The 17,806-nt window shown below is 39.9% G+C and overlaps 1 protein-coding gene across 1 annotated transcript in view; it reads right to left on the bottom strand.

Moving 5' to 3' along the window:
• The window catches only part of LOC148312479 (uncharacterized), a 199,353-nt gene that overhangs the window by 110,229 nt on the left and 71,318 nt on the right, over positions 1–17,806 (bottom strand). Inside the window, exons 14-24 of the mRNA XM_088276683.1 lie at positions 16,257–16,442; positions 15,084–15,431; positions 13,985–14,245; positions 13,126–13,596; positions 11,730–13,028; positions 11,356–11,529; positions 10,206–10,319; positions 8,825–9,062; positions 8,408–8,742; positions 5,874–8,321; positions 431–736 (exon numbers count right to left, since the gene is read on the bottom strand). Coding sequence (XP_088132809.1) covers positions 431–736; positions 5,874–8,321; positions 8,408–8,742; positions 8,825–9,062; positions 10,206–10,319; positions 11,356–11,529; positions 11,730–13,028; positions 13,126–13,596; positions 13,985–14,245; positions 15,084–15,431; positions 16,257–16,442 — 6,180 coding nt within the window. The remainder of the gene's footprint in view (positions 1–430; positions 737–5,873; positions 8,322–8,407; positions 8,743–8,824; positions 9,063–10,205; positions 10,320–11,355; positions 11,530–11,729; positions 13,029–13,125; positions 13,597–13,984; positions 14,246–15,083; positions 15,432–16,256; positions 16,443–17,806) is intronic.

The following is a 17,806-nucleotide window of genomic DNA, read 5'->3' as shown; positions in this document are numbered from 1 at the left end:
CAATGTTTAACTGAAGGCTATGGCCATTCACAAAACGAGTATGTATCTAATTGTTGTTAATATCATCCATATGTCTTGCAGGGTGAAATATTTTCATGTCATCAGCGTTTAATAAACAAGACGAGTGTGTAAAACATGAAGTAAAATATATTTTCTTTCAGTCATCTATCCACTGCTGGATGTAGGCCTATTCCATATTTTACATGCTTTATTTGGGCCACTCTTGTCCAATTTTTGCCGGTGACAGGAATTAAGTCATTAGCCAATCTTTTTTGGGGTCAACACACTCCTCTTTTTTCGTCCTAGGGAGAAATGAAGACCCTGGGACGAAATGGAATACATATACTAAACAATAGAGGACCCAGAGGAGATCCCTGCGGTACACCAGAAGGAAGGTTAATGCAGTCTGCCATTGGATAGATTCACTTACGAGTAGTGTCTCCTTGGTCTCCCGCAGCTGGGCACAGGATCTCGGCGCCTGCTCGACGCGGCGCGCGCGCTCGGCGAGCGCGGCCAGCGGCGCGGCCAGGCGGCCGGCGCTAGCGTCCAGCGCGGCCCAGCGCTCGGCCAGCGGGCCCAGCGCGCCGCGCCGCGCGCGCAGCTCCTCCGCGGCCCGGCGCCAGCGCGCCGCCACCGCCTCGCTGCGCGCGCTGATGCCCGCGCCGCTCGCGTCGTCCGCCTGCGTCAACAGCTCGCGGCACCGCTCCGACAGCACGTCCAGCAGCGCCTCCTGGCCCTGGCGAGACAACAAGCAACAACACCCAAACTAATGAGTAATCATATATGAAGAAGAATATTTGGGAAGTCTGGATATAGTGAAACCCTGGATATCCGAAATAATTGAGGCTGTGGCCTGTTCGGATTTTCGGGGTTCTACTGTATTCATAAATTACTCTCCTAGGAATTGAACCGAGAGGCTACCGGGCTAAAAGCTCCGTCTTCGATTCCCAGAGAAGTCAAAATGAATATTGATGATTTTTTAAAATTATTAGTGGCTTCAAAACATGAAGTGGACATGTTCCTGACAGAACTGAACACATTGGTATTAATAACCTGCGTCGATGGGATGAAATACCCTGTGCACCATTGGGTACGGATATAATTTAATATTTTTAAGGCGTAATTATTTACTCAATATTTCATCACTTAACTATCAGTAATCCGGTATTAACCTCATATTTTACCTGTTAATTACTGATAATCCGGTACCAACTTAATATTTTCACACTTGACAATCGGTAATCCGGTATTAACTTAATAATTCACCTGTTATTTACTAATAAAGCTGTATTTACTTTATTTTTATACTGTTTTACCGGCAAAACAACCTTCCGCTTACTTTGCACGCCGCAGTAAGCAGTGTCAGAAATGTATTTATTACCAACTGCGTCGCAATTTTCCCGATAAGATATGAATGAACACCGGCGCTAGAAGGTTCGCCTGTCGCGCAAGTCACGTGCTCACAACATTTTACCGATAAAATTGACACGGAAAATTAATCTGCTACCATCATCGGTAAATTTGAATGTAATTTGACTGTAAACATTACACAATGACGAATTTTAAACAGGTATGTTTTTTTAGTCGACCGATCGCTAAGCAAACAGTAGTCAAATGATGAGGGCGTGCTGTTTTTACTATCTGTAAAAAGACTTAAATTAACGATACCGTCGTCTGTCCCCTATCCCCAGCTATGTGGTGCATATGGCACCGCATCGAATTGATGCACTGTTTTTGATCGTTGATTATATGAAGGCAGGTTTATTAGTCCTGCGACCCATATCCTTGGATATAAGAGAGGAATATATTGAAGGATAAAAATACTATGTGAGAAAAATTATAAATAAAACTAAAAAGAAGATAATGGTAAGAATGCCTAGGGCAATCGGGGTTGCATACCCATACTCATACTAATAATAAAAATAATAAAACCCTTATCAGCACCCCAATGGTGCATAGGGCACTGTGTCATATAAACGCAGTGTTATCTTGATCGTTTACACATGAAGGAAAGGTGATCAGCCCTCCGCTTCAGGTACCAGTCCATGGTAATATTGAATAAATATTACAGTGAAAAAATCACTTATATTTATTTTACCCCCCTTGGGAATCGAACCCGGGACCTCCAGAACGGTAGCCGAGCGTGCTGACCATTACACTACGGAGGCGGACATACTCATACTGGCTGGCGTAAATCAATCGATTCCTTTGAGTATAAATTTTACAGAAACAAGTTTTAAGCATAAAATACAGCGCTGTGAAATCACGAAATTCCCGAATTTTGACAACATAAAAGTATCGATTTGATGATATAAAAACGATATTAAAAATAGCGTTAAATTTACAAGATACGTGTTTAATTAAACGCTTAATATTTAAAAATAAATAAAAATTAAACGAAATTAACACATTAGTTCATACAATAACAAATTTCAAGGAATAAAATATTGTTGTGAAATCACGAATTCATGAATTTTGACGCGATAAAGGTCTTGATTTGATGATACCAAAACGATATATTAAAAAAAGCGTTAAATTTAAAAGATAAGTGTTTAATTATACGCTTAATATTTACCAAGAAACGCGAATTAATCGAAATATCGCGTATTTAATACGTACACATTAATTTATACAATAACAAATTTCAAGGAATAAAATAGTGTTGTGAAATCACGATTCTTGAATTTTGACGCGATAAAGGTCTCGATTTGATGATACCAAAACGATATATTAAAAAAAAACGTTAAATTTAAAAGATACGTGTTTAATTATACGCTTAATATTTACCAAGAAACGCGAATTAATCGAAATATCGCGTATTTAATACGTACACATTAACTTATACAATAATAAATTTTATGCAACAAAATACAGCGTTGTGAAATCACAAAATTCTTCAATTTTAATGCGATAAATGTATCGATATGACAATTTAAAAGATATGTGTTTAATTACACGATGAATATTAACTAAGAAATATGAATTAATCGAAATATCGCGTATTTAATACGTACACATTAATTTACACAATAATCAATTTTAAGCAAAAAAATACAGCGTTGTGAAATTTTGACTCGATTTAAGTATCGACTCAATGATTACTTATAACCCTTATCCGCACCCAATGGTGCATAGGGCACTGCATCGAATTGACGCGGTGTTATCTTGATCATTACTTACACGAAGGCAAGGTGATCACTCTTGCGCTTCAGGAACCAGTCCAGGGTAATATTAAATAAATATAACATTTATTGTTTCGGCATTAACTTTGTGGTAAGACATGTTACAATGATTAAAGAAAACACTTCGTTTTTTACCACTTGAGTTTTATTATAGACTACATGTTTCAGAAGTTAAACTTCCATCATTCAGGTCTGTATAATCACTATAATCATGTGATTATACAGACCTGAATGATGGAAGTTTAACTTCTGAAACATGCAGTCTATAATAAAACTCAAGTGGTAAAAAACGAAGTGTTTTCTTTAATCATAATAAATATAACAGTGTAAAATCATTGATATTTATTTTCACCCCCCCCTGGGAATCGAACCCGGAACCTTCAGCACGGTAGCTAAACACGCTGACCACTACACCACGGAGGCGGACACCACAATGATACAAAAACGATTTAAAAAAAATAGCGTTAAATTTAAAGGGCACATGTTAAATTACTCGATGGATAAATATTTACCAAATATTGTCAATTTATATGGCGTATACAATAATACGTAAATATAAACACTCTATAGTTCCAGAGTACAATATAATAATTCACTATATGTTTTTCACACAGTATTTTTTTAACTAGTTTTTTCAATCAATATGTTTTATTTTTATCACACGGGGATAGATAGAACGATATAATGTATCACATATGCGCGTGACGTCACAGTATCGCGCGGTTCCACCTGCAGCGCGCAGTTCAGGAACTAGGAGCGCAGGAGGCAGGAGAGGAGACCGCGCCGGGTACTGTGCGGTAGCCTATTGACTCGCGCCGTGATGATGCCATTCTATGGCCACTTTCGGCGGCGCATTAATGCCGAAATGACATCACCGCCAGTGAAAAAAACGCAAACATTGCCTTGAGACCCCACCAATTACGTATTCAATCCGCGACGCGAGCGGCTAGCCGGCTAGCCATCCGAGCCGAAAAAATACCACGCGAATCGAACGGCCACTTTTCAAATGATCCCATTGAAAACCAACCATATGCGATCAGTTTGCAAATATGGGTCAATCCGACGTAGCGGTCGTTTAAACCGTATTCCTGGATTGTTTTTATAACCCGTGTACCACCTTAATGCGGAGTTTAGTCCGTTAAAATGATGAGCAGTTGATTCAACGTCCCAAGGACCCAACTCTAAAATTTAGAATTAGCTTCACATACGGTGTTTGAAAATGATGCGGAATGCATCGAAACACGTGTCACAGTAGATTTTAAGAAATAGTGGTATTTACTAAGTAAAACATTAATTAAAAATGGATAGAAATAAAGTTAATACGCTGAAAATCTCATTGAAAACCGACCACTTGCGGATTTGTTGGCAAATATGGGTCAATCCGACGTAACGGTCGTTGAAACCGTATTTTTGGATTGTTTTTATAACCCGTGTACCACCTTAATGCGGAGTTTAGTCCGTTAAAATGATGAGTAGTTGATAGAAAAAAGTTAATACGCTGAAAATCCCATTGAAAACCAACCATATGCGATCAATTTGCAAATATGGGTCAATCCGACGTAACGGTCATTTAAACCTTATTCTAGGATCGTTTTCATAACTCAGTACGACATTTACGCGCATTTCCGTCCATTAAAACGATGAGCAATTGATACAGGGTTTTAACTTCTAATTCAATATTTTACAAACCAAAATGGTTGTTTAATAAATCAAATATGACGTTTTACAAAACAAATTGGACGTTATAATGTTTTTTTTGTTTGAAATTTAAAGAATATTAACATAATAGTATTACAAATACCCTCAGTGTGAATACCTGCCCACATCTTTTATTCTTAAGACTAGCAAGTGCGTTAGTCGTCAAGTCGCGGCGCGCTGTCATAGCCTGAGAGCGCGATGTGTACTGTACAATTTTTCATTGCTACTTTGAATCATGAGTTCTACTTTGAATATTTAAAAAAATCTTACTTTTTTTATAAAATACAATATAACATCCAATTTATTTTGACGTCCAATTTGGTGTGTAACGGTTGCTACATTGATTGTGACGGTCATTACATTGTTTGAAATTGTCCTTACATGAGCCTGTATACCTGATTTTACGTTTCACTCTCAAAAAAGTGTCAATAGGGTATTTAACTCGTGACTTTTTTTTAATTACATAGATATTCTAGACCGAGAAAAACATGGCACAATCAGGTATGCCAAATAGTTGAAAGTGGTCAGGTTAGGAGTCGTAACAATCGGCGGGTATGTATGAGGAGATGCATGAACGTGGAAGAGGCGAATAATGTCTGCAAAGACAGAGTGGTGTGGCTTTCTATTCTCTCTGCCTACCCCTGCGGGGAAGCGGCGTGATGGTTAGTTAGTAAGTTAGTTTTTATATTCTAGCACTTATTAGTGTCTAAGCTATCAAGTTGACCAAAGAAACATAACATCAATGGGATGCTAACAGCACAGCAAACGTTTGTTGAAATCAAAATAAGCCAAGTAGTTAGGAAAGGTCAAGAGTCGAAGATGATTTGGCTTAACTGAAATGTTGCTATTGATCAAGAGTATAAGTCAACATAGTAGACTTTAAAACATTCAATTCCTATATTAATTTGGAATGACTCATTACATGTACGATAATCTGAACTCATTATTTGCTATAAAATTGCAAGAAAAAAAGAAAATAAAAGTAATTCCTACCTGAATGTCGTTCAGGGCGTGGTCGATCTTCTGGAGGTTAAACTGCAGGCCGGCGTAGTTGGTGACGGGCTCGTCGGTGAACTTGGACCTGTCGAGGATGGCGAGCATCTTCTCCGCCAGCTGGCAGTAGTCCTTCCAGATCTCCACGTCCTGCTCCAGCTGGGCTTGGCGCGACTTGGCCGAGTTGAGGGTGTTCTTCAGCAGTTGCGTCTTCTCCTGCTGCTCCTTGGACAGCTCCTCCTGCTCCGAGGCGTTGAGGGACGGCCATATCTTGTCGGCCGCCTGCTGCATCTGGTGAGACACCAGTTCCCGCATCGGTTGCTCCGAGCTGAAGAAGATTTTGTGCTCTTCCAAGTCTTTGATGATGTTCTCGAAGTCGACGCCGCTTTTACCCGCGTCTAGCCTGTTATTAGCTTCCTTCACCCAAGTGTTCAGCTTCTCGACGAGCGCCGCGTAGTCCAGACGATACTGCCTGTTGTCGTGGAGGTATTTTCCTCGTTCTTCTAGTTCTCTAGGCAACGTGGACAAGAGGGAGTTCGCTTCGGAAAGCATTTCTCGGAGAGAGCTGGGCATTCCGTCGTCGTGCTTTATGGATTCCTTGAGCTTCCTAATTTTGTCCAGTTGCTTGTTCACATTGTCGGCGAGTTTGGAATGCTCGGCGATATGTTTGTCGGTGCTCTCGACATCCCTCAGCAAGAGAGGACGCGAGTGGACCGCGGCTTCGTTGGCGTGCAACCATTCCAATATCTTCATCAAGTCGTTACTGATCTTTTTATGTTCCGCGGCGGCCTTTTCGTGCTCCTGTCTTTGCCTCTCCACCGCTCTGCGCAAGGTCTGCAGCTGCTGCTTCAGAGATTGCAGCTGTTCGGTTATGCTGTTTCTATCGGCCGCGGTACCCTCGGCCGCTATCTGCTGACCTTTGTCAGTAGCGGCGGCTAGAGTAGCCTCGCATTCCTGAATCTTCGAAATGACATCGTCGTAACGTTTGATCTTTTCTTCGGAAGTGGTGCCCGATTTTTCGATGTCGGTCACGATAGAAGTGTACTTCATGATGAATGTCATGATTTCATTAATCAACGCGATGAATTGCTCTCGCAAAAGAAGCAAATACCTAAGCTTGGATATTTGATCTTCAATCGTTTTAATGAGATCGTCTTGTTGACCGAGTATGTCCTGAAGTTCGGATAGATTTCCGCCTTGCAGGTCACCCAGTTTGGCTTTGTTAGCTTTGAGGTCACTCAGAATATTTTCGTAAGCGACCAGCATTCCTTGCACATCTTCAACCTTACTTCCGATGGGCTTACTGAGGTTCTTTATCTCATTTTTAATATGCGACATGTGCTGAACGGCTTCCGCGATTTTAGCGGCCGCTTCTTTAGATTCCTTCAAGTGATCTTGAAGGGTTTTGGTCTTATCTCTTATGACTCCGCTGATTCGGGCGTGCTTGTCTCGCAGAGAACTCAGTTCCTCGTTCAGTTTAAGTTTATCCGCATCAGACAAGGAAGGAATGATGGCGGCACTCTGCTCGGTTACGCTGTTGATCGTAGCTTCGATGTCCGCAGCTTCGTCATTTAATTTCTCGTACTTGGACAGCTGTTCTTGGAGTAGCGCGATACTAGACGTTCTGAGATCTGCAGAAACGGCTACTTCGGCTTCTTTGAGCCAGTGATGGCATTTGTTCATATCGTCTTCGAAATGTCTCCTGCCTTGTAGCAGGTCATTCAGGGCGCAATACTTTTCGTCGGATTCTCTCTTCAACGTTTCGTATTCGCTGTTCACGGCGTCCATGAGAGCTTGCAGCTTGTCGCGGTCGGCCGGCGAGCACTCTTTGAGTAAATTATTTCCTTGCTTCAACAAATCGTTGAGTTTGTTTTCGCCGAAATCTTTGATTCCGCTTTGGTGTATCCTGTGCTCTTCTAAATCTTTTTCGATATTGGCTACTTTGAGAGGGGCGTATCCCCCGAGTTTCCGAACTTCGCTGACTTTAGATTTCAGCCAAGCGTGGGCTTTTTCGAGATCCGACTCGAACTTCTTCCTAGCCTGCATGGCCGCCCCAACCTTTTCTATTTCCGCCTTGACCAACGTGGCGAGCTGCTTCTGTTCGCTCGTAAGGTTGGCAAGAGCGTTTTCGAGTTGGCTTTGTTCTGGAGGCTCCAGTTCATTTTGAATGCTGCGTACTTTCTTTTCCAAAGAGTCGATGAACGTTTTCTTCCCGTCGGCCTCCTTGAGTAAGAACACGAGCGCCTGTTGCCTTTCTTTAGCGGCTTTGCTTTCGTATCCCAGAGGTTCGGGGTTCTTGATACTGTTAATCTTTTCTATGACCCAATTATGGGTGTCGTCTATCTCTTGGCGAGTGCCGTCGATTTCTTTGTAAGTGATTTCCAAGATTTGAGCTTTACGTTGCAGTCTCTTAGAGATGTCGTTGTTTCTCCTTTCGACGGATTTAAGCTGAATATTGAAAAATAAAAGCATAAATAAAAAAGCCTTAATTGTAAATTCAGAAGCATAAGAACATTGAAGTAAAATAAACATACCTGTTCTTCAACTTGTTGCGAATCCAGATTGCTAACGATATTGATAACGTCGCTGACAGCATTCTTCACGTTTTGCATCTTCTTAGCACCGACTTCGTTGAATTCCTTATTGAGTTCCGTAATGGCCGCTAATTTTTCGGGACAAGACAAACCGGAGCCTTTGTCCAGAACTTCCATTCTCTTCAGAATGGAATCGAACCAGTCGTGGATATCCTGAATAGTCTTTCTGTAATCTTCGATGGTATTCTGGTTGGACTGTTCTTTAGTGATGGCTTGCATCAAATCTGATTCCAGTTTTCCAAGGAGGTCATCCAAGTCAGATTCTTCCTCGAAGCCTTGGAAACAAAATAACAAAATTGGATTAAGGAGATAAAATCAAGAAAATTGGTTAAAAGAAAAGAAAAAGTTGTTAAATACCTGAGCTGGGTATTTCGGTTTTGAGTTTCAGCTTCTTTTCGCCGATGGCAGTCATCATATCATTCATGGCGGCGAATTCTTGCTTGGCAGCTTCTGGCCGTAGCTTGGATGGGTTGGAAATCCAATCGCTGACAACGCCATTTTGGGTGTTGACCCATTCTTCAATTTCGGCTCTTTGGCGTTTGGCTTCTTCCATCTCGTTGACGGTTTCAGTCAGATTACTCAGGTGGCCTTGTACCTGTTCAAAAATATCAGTCAATTATCGATATTAAAAAAGTTTTATATAATTGTATAGGCTTTTATCGAACTGGCTAACTAAAGAACTGACTATCATCCCGCTTCTCTATAGGAGTAGGAGAGTAGAACGCCAGATCACTCTGTCTTTGCAAAGATTCTTTACTTCTTCTACAATCATGCATACCCGATAATTATTCAGACTCCTGACATGTATTGAACTCATGAATCCTTAATTCTTCGGTCTTACTCTGTTTCTGTTTCAAACTTTATTCTCATTATATATCTTCACTCATTCATTCCACATGTCTAAACTATCTCAGGACACCTTTCTTAATTCAATCAATAATGCTAAATGCCTTGCATTCTTTCCTTATTTCACCATTCGAACATCTATCATACATCATTTTATACATATATATATTGATAAGTCATAGATGTTAATACAAATAGGTCAAACGTATTTGGGAAGTGAATTGATTCAACTATGAAATAAATCAACTCAATAAATTTAACCAATAGGTGCTACAGTAACAACTCAACAAAGAACTTAATTAACTATATATACATAGTAAATATACACTTAACATTCTCCATATCATTCATCGTTAAACGATAGAACGATGAATGATAAAGAGAGTGTTATATTACCATATGTTTACAAAGCTTTTAATATACAAAAAAATATTTCGACGTGCCCTACGTAAAGTGCTCTAACTACATTTTTGTCAATTTTGAGATGTTTGGCGTATGTTATCAACTGACCGTAATCTACATATATAAACAAACAAAAAATATATATATAAATACATTACGCCTAGTTTGCAGGCGTATAAGACGCTATCTACATCGAATTTTCGAAATTAATTTAACTCCTACAATGCTAACTACTTAATTTTGACAAAGAATAAAGTTTTAAAACGATTTAATACATTATCATATCGTGTTTTTAAATGTATATTACTAGTTTAGAATTTTAGATAAAAATTTAATTAATAAATAAAAATACATAGAAAAAATCTTCTTAACTCTCTCCTGTAAAGTAACTAATTTCCAGATAGAGTACTTTACATAGGGGCCGTCGATATATATACTTAAATTCACAGGGAAATATATTTTGCGAGGGATTAGGAAACGATAATTTTACCTTGCCAAACATATCGTCCATCTTATTGCTGAAGTCATCAGTTTGCAAAAACTCCAGAAGAGACCTTACATTCTTTTTCTGCGGCCTTTCTGCCGTGCTGGGGATTACTTTTTTCTATGCAAACAAGAGTACGTACAATCACATGCAAAAATATTTAAAAAAACATGCGAAATTATAAATAAAACTTTTCAATCATGTCCCAATGCTTTTGGTAAGAACTACACAAGACTGCATCAAACCAAATTTGAGAGACATTCATAACATTTGCCCAAATAGTTTAGTAGCGTGTACATCTAATTCGGCTTGAACAGTATGATGTAATTTTTTTTAAATATTGCTTCATACATTGACAAAAAATAGAGCAACAATACATAATTTTTTACAGTTAGACATTGGGAGATGATTTTATTTTAGATTTTAAACTAGGTAGCATTTGGTATTTGAAAATGCAATTACTGAAAATAAATGGATGCCTTAAAATTGTATTAAAATAAGTCAATTTGAAATATTTAACATTTGAAGAAAAAAAATAATAATCCAGTATTTAGGTTCAATAGGGTGAGTTAAATAATTACTACTTATGGGTGATGAGTGAAAAAAAGCGGGAAAGAAAACACTACAAACTCACAAAAGCACACATTTTTATAGTTAGCTACATACTACACACAAATGGGTAATAATGTATTAAGTTTATTTATATAATAAAAAATAAGTGATTCAAACAGAAAATAAACACTAAAAATCTTAACACACTCGGACGGGAAAGGTTACTAAAAGTAAAACTACCCGTTCGGTCGATTGATGCTTAAAGACAGAAATGGCATTTTTACCTTCTGCGCCGGCCTCATTTCAATGGCAGAAAATAAGGAATTATTCAATGTATTGATATGAATATGATATACCAATCTCTTTGTTAAGTTCTTGGCTATATGTACATAATTGTCAAATCCCATCGCCAGTGGCCCGCAGGCGTAAAAAAACCCGTCCTTAATATGTTAATACACAAAAAATACCTTGAATATTCACATGGTGGTCTTTGGAGAGGTCTAGAGAAGAGCAATGTAGAGGGTTTGATAACTTGGAATGTGGGGGGCTCGATAACTTGGATTGTGGGGGACTTGATAACTCGGAATGTGGGGGACTTTATTACCTGGTCGATGAGATCCTCCAACCTGGCGCGCGTCTGCAGCTCCCGGTGGGGGATGGGGGGAGGGGCGGAGTCCAGGGGGCTGGAGGGCCGACTGACGGACGCGGCCGCCGCTTCACAAGCCTGCACCGCCACAATCAGACGGGCCTTCTCCGTTTGCAATTTGTTGTGCATCAACTGGTAAAAACAAGCATAATTAACAATCGATTTACAATTCACAGAATCAACACACTAGAAGTTAGTTATAAAGCGCTTTTTATAACGCGCATTCATATAGCGCAGGTCTTTTTTTGCACCGCAGTGATCATATAATGTGGGTCTGATATGCCGCCTGCTAATCCGCGTTACTGTATTAATTACAAGAGAAATAAACTCACCCTCGCATTTTCGAGTTGTTCCTTTCCGTGTTCCAAGCCCTCAACCGGGACATCGAGTTCCGTTATCATCGGCTCGTAGGAGTCCAAGTTGGCCATGATGCTCTCCAAGGTGTCTTCGTACTCCTTGAACTTGGCCAAGCTCTCGAGAAGACGCTTCTCGATCTGAAGTGCTGTGGTCAGCAGGGACTTGTGGCTGTCCTGGACATTTGTCAACTGCTTGTCGATCACTCCCTTGATAGAAGGAGTGCTGGAAATGTACCGGTCGATCTGTCCCTGGCCTTTGGCTTTCAAGTCATCCAGGGTGGACTGATATTTCTGGATGTCGTCAAGGAGTACAGCGTGCTGGGCAAGCTGCTCCTCGGTCTGTTCTCGGTTGGTGATGAACAGAGAGTTGTGTGCCATCAGTTGGAAGGATATTTGCAGCAGCCACTTCTCAGTGTCTTGCAAACATTGATGGTACGCGTTGTAATCGTTGATCTCCTGCTCCAGCTGGTTCTTCAGGGCTAGACAGTTGGCGTTGAGGGCGTCACACTTGGCTTCTAGATTGCAAACGTCCTCCAGAACCGCCGGGTTCTTGACCCACGAGCTGAGCTCTTTGGCTTCAGACTTGAGATGCACTATTTCGGGCTTTTTGCCTGCGATTTCTTCTTGAATGTGCTTGAATCTTTCGAGTAATGTTTTCATCTCGCCGAGTTCTCCTTTGGTATCCGTATTACTTTTCAGCGATTCTTCAGTTTCGGAAATCCATTTTTCTAACCGTAATTTGGAATCGTCGAAATCTTCCCACCTACTTAGAGATGCCTTGAGTTGGGCGGTAATGGAGTTTAGATCCATCTTCAGTTGGTCCCAACTTTCGCGTAAAGAAGTCATACTTTCTCTCAGGCTATCCTGTTTATCTGCGGGGGTGTTGTTGATCGCTTTAGTGAAGGCGTCCTGCAATACTGAGAGCAGATGGTGACCTTCGGTCATTCTAGTTGTTACGACTTTGACGGTTTGGAGTTTGTCTTTAATAGAAGGTATGTCACCGACACCGATGCAATCTTGAACCGATCCGTGGGCGGTCTCCAGCCAAGATTGTAATTCCTTTTTGGCTTTTTGGAATTCGGTGTGATCCGATAAGTTCTTTTCTACATTGGAAACCAATCCCTGGATAGCTGTTAACAAATTGGAGTACTTAGATTGCAGCTGGACTGTCTGATCGCGAACCCAAGAACAAGCGCTGAGTTCCATGAGATTTTCACATCTGTCATTTAATTCTTCCAAAACACCTTTTTTGGTAACAGCTTCTTCTAGTAGAGCCTGTCAAAATATTTTAAAAAAACATATGTACATCTAGTTTACCATGAAATATGTTTAAACACAAAAAAATTCATATGTTATTGATAAACCAACTTACCCTGCACTTTTCCAAACGCTCTGGTGTCATTTTCTTGATGTCCATTTCAACGTTCAACCTCTTCTCAAAGTCATCTTCCCAGACTCTCATTTTATCGGACGTTTCGATGAAATCGTTCCACGCATGTCCGCATTTGTCGATCAATTTTTGGGTTTCCTTCAGCAAATGTTGGAGGTTCTCCCACTCGATTTTCAATTGCTTAACGTCCTGCCCGATGGCGTCTTGTCCCTCCTTACCAGTCGTCAAGATGACGGTCTTGCTGAGTTCGATCGCCTTCTTCAGGTAGGCTTCTCCCCCGGGAACGGTAGAGACGATGGCTTTCATTTTGGATTCATTCTCGGTTAACTTTTCTCTCTCCCCGTGTAAATCGGAACACTGCTGGATGTCGACTTTGCAGCTTCTTACCCAATCATAGAAATTGTCGTAACACTCTTTAAAGTCAGCGTGGTCTTTGACTTGCTGTTCTAGATCCTAAAACAATCAATCGGACATGTCACAAAAATTGATATTATTTGATAACTATATTGTTTATTGATTCGGCATTAACTTTGTGGAATGACATGGTGATTATTTTGTAAAAATGAAACACTTGAATATACCACTTTGATGAGTTTTATTTATATGTACGACTAGTTTTGAAAACTTACAGATCTTCTGGTAAAAATTAAAACATTTAATTTACCAGAAGATGAAAACATGTAAGTTTTCGAAACTAGTCGTATATATAAATAAAACTCATTAAAGTGGTATATTCAAGTGATTAATTTTTGAAAAATAATTTGATAACTATATTATTTGATAACTTTTGATATTATTTGCATTTTCTCAAGATATTGTAATAATGATTTATTTTACTTACTGAAATTGTAGTATTGACAGTTTTCTTGATGTCTGAGTACTTCTTCATGCTGTCGTTGATTTCGTCGCACTGCATGGTGGGGTCTTCCGCTAGTCTAAATTCTATTTTTTTCACCATTTCCTGATGGCTGTCTATGTCTCTCTGTATGGCTTTGAACTTTTCCAATTTGGCCTTCTTTTCAGAGAGTTCATTCAGAAGGGATCCTTCCGGCTGAGCTTTCTGTTCTATGTCCTCGAGCCATTCAATGAGCAACTTGTGCAACTAAAAATATAAAATTATGTTAGATTCCACTGCAACATGAACATCTAACGTTTCCCTTGGTGCAAAAATACGCGCTAGGCGCATATGGCTGATGAATCAAAAGTATCATTGAGTAATTGAAAGTATAACCTTACGGTCTTGACATAACATTTTATGTCGGTGTACATTGAATAAAAAAAAGTATAAAAATATTTTTATGAATTAGTGAGTGTTAACTCAGCTTTTGTGGTGGCACAAACGACACAAATTGCACATAATTGGGGAGTATTCAAAGAATGGTTGGGTGTTATGTTTGGTCAGTACTTCTATACAGAGTTGAATCATTCATCATTCATCATCTTGAACTGGTTAGAGGCATTCCAAATGTGGTAACATCGTACAATGCTACTGATTCCATAGACCGATATGGTCAGCAATGTGCTCCAAGGAGCAAGAGTAGAAAGTCCGTTGCTGACTAATATCAAAGTCTGGAAGGTGTCCCATCTGGCACATGTGCTTAGAGGAGAGAAGTGCAAGCTATTGCACCTAATCGTAAAAGGCAAAATAAAATGTCGATGAGGTGTGGGCAGAAAGCAAATCTCCTGGCTCCGGAATATAGTAGATTGGACGGGGATCAGAACCGTCGAGACACTCTTTAGAATTACCCAAGATAAGGACACTTACTATCAAGTGATAGTCGACGTCGGGGGTGCCTGACATGACACGCACATAAGAAGGTGAGTATTAGGAATATTCTTTGAATGTATTTAGACAAAAACGATCATTTTATTAGGTTTTTTATTGACCGAGATCAGCCATACTGATACCATCCGGCACTTGAAGGATTTATATAACCTACCTTGTAAATTTCGTCAAACTGCGCAGCCCTGTTGGTGAGGTTATTGCGGATGTCTTGCACGTCCACGAGTAGTTTCTCAAACTCTTGCTTGAGATTTTCCGTGTCCTCTTGAATCTTGGCGGCCCCATTTTGCTCGGTGTTCATGATGACCTTTTCCTTGAGCTCCAGAACATAGCGGAGCTTGTTCTGCCCCTGTTCCAGGGTCTGCCTGATGGCCTTGACCGTGTTCAGCTTGCTCTGGACATCCTGAGCGGTGTTGGGCATCTCCACGCACTCGTTTAGCTTGTCTCTCGTCCGGTCAACCCAATCTTGGCACTCTCCATATAAAGTGTTGTGCTGCTGGTGTTCCTGGAATAAGCAGATTATGTTTAGAGCTGCCCAAGACAGGGACGCATACTCTCAAGTCGAATAGGGGGGACCTGACATGACACACGAAGAGAAAGATGTTTATACAAAGCCTTGTAGAGAAATATGAAACTACTTTAGAAAGAAAAAGAGAGTTTTGGACCTGGCTGAAGACATAAAATCAACTGTTTCTAGAAATCTAACGGGGTTTCGCTCCAAACACGTGGTAATCTCATGCATATTTTTATTTATATTTTAAACATACATCATGTAAAATAAGTACCTGGAAATTTGGATTTAAATGAATCGATTAAAAGGAATCAGTTTTTTTTTTAAAGTTGGTAGCCCCTTTCTTAATTACCAAGCCTGTTCAAGGCAAGATGCCAAGCACGATCTGTCACTCAGTGTGTTTACAGCAGCTGTTAGTAATAGATGACTTCAAGTGTGCTCGGCGAATTTGAAAATGGAAAAAATTGTGAAACAGCGCGTTTGTTAAAAATTTTGTGCCGCAAACAAAATTTAGTGTAGGTCGCTTCATGTGCAAGTTTGTGGTTGTATCTATGGCTGATTGGAGTAAGATCCTTACCGAAGCATTTTACATACTGGCAGACCCCTCAAAACATGATTTAATTATTTTTTTATGACACTTATTATAATAATTTGACCAGTTCTTTTATTCACAACGTTTTGGGAGAAAACCAGATTTGAAAAACAAGGATCATCCCACCCGAAAACGTTATGAAAAATTTATGAATAAATAAAATAGCCATCAACATAAGCTTTGTTCTAGTTTTATCAACGCTTTAGTGCATATACAGTTAACGTTACCTGATAATGCAATTCCAAGCGTCGCATGATCTCCTTTGCAAGAGAGAGCAGAGCATTATATTTCGTAGTGAGTTGCGTGATGCCGTTGGACACTCGCGTGTCCGCACAGGTCTCCAGCAGAGTCTGCGCTCGCATGTGTAGTCGATCCAACTCACGTTGCCAGTCAAATAGCGTCTGCAAATGAACCTGGAAAAATCACAAACCATTAGAACGCTTAAACGAAATAAAATGAATTGTTACGGACTATTACACTACCGTTATGAACTTTGCCTCCGTAGTGTAATGGTCAGCGAGCTCGGCTACAGTTCTGGAGGTCCCAGGTTCGATTCCCAGAGGGGGTCTAATAAATATAAGTGATTTTCTCACTCTTATATTTATTCAATATTACCCTGGATGGACTGGTACCTGAAGCAGGGGGCTGATCACCTTTGCTTCGTGTGTTAACGATCAAGATAACACTGTGTTTATATGATGCAGTGCCCTATGCACCATTGGGGTGCGGATAAGGGTTTGAATGAATATTACGGAACTACTCACAATGAGATTATGGTGGTGGATAGATACAAAGTAGATTGCGTCATTCGACCATGTCATCATGATTACGTGACTTATGATAGAAAACTAACAAATAATGTATATTATAGGTGTCTCAACTTGAAGCAAATATCGTTTATATAAGAAAGAAGATGGAAGTCTGAGCATCCAAGTTAAAATTATCAAACTATCAAAATTACATTTAAAATATGAAAGGAATCAAACAATAGTGTACATATACATCTTTCTTAAATCAATGCAATGTAAATGTTCAATAATGGTGAAGGTTACACAAGTGTATAAAGTAACACACCTAAGCCAGCCAAATGCCAGGTCTTAAGCCCTGGGATACTCTGACTTCCATCTAACTGAGACACCTATCATATATATCAATATACCATCCGTAGGGTGAATAGTGATTTGTTCTGCGTACTGCCAGGGTTTTCGAAAATACCCGCGTGCTGAGAACTCTTTATAACTCCTTGGTGCGAAGTAGACTCGAGAGCAGCTCGATGATCTGGGGGCCACACGAGCTTAAGTACTCTCTTATGGTAGAGAAAGTCCAAAAGAAGTTTTTGAGGTATCTCTACATGGGAGAGTACGGCTATTATCCTTGGCTCTACCCGACCCAGTTTCTCCAGGGTATGCTTGGCTACAATAGTTTAGAGACTAGAAGGAATGTGTATTTTACTACGCATTTTTTTCGATTGTTGCGCGGTATGATTGATAATTCTGAAATTATCCGGAGCATTGGTCTGTATGTTCCCGATAGTTACCTAAGACAGCGTTGGCATAGATTGTTTCACATTCCTATACACATGACCAACCTGCCGATGGTTATGCCTGCAGGAAGAGCTACCGCTATGTTGAACAATATCACATTGGATATTGATCTGTTCCATGTGTCTGAAGGAGTTTTCCGAAGCAGGATTCTTCTACACATTTAACAAGAGTCTTCTTGCTTACTTTTTAATTTGTTTTTTAATGTATACGCCTTAAATGTTAGTTTGTAATGT

The sequence above is a fragment of the Brachycentrus maculatus genome, unplaced genomic scaffold, assembly GCF_059751285.1.
Source record: "Brachycentrus maculatus isolate JH-2025_06_01 unplaced genomic scaffold, ASM5975128v1 h1tg000039l, whole genome shotgun sequence".
NCBI classification, from domain to species: Eukaryota; Metazoa; Arthropoda; class Insecta; order Trichoptera; family Brachycentridae; genus Brachycentrus; species Brachycentrus maculatus.
Note: the sequence above shows the minus strand (reverse complement) of the source record. Positions and strands in the feature narration are given on the sequence as shown.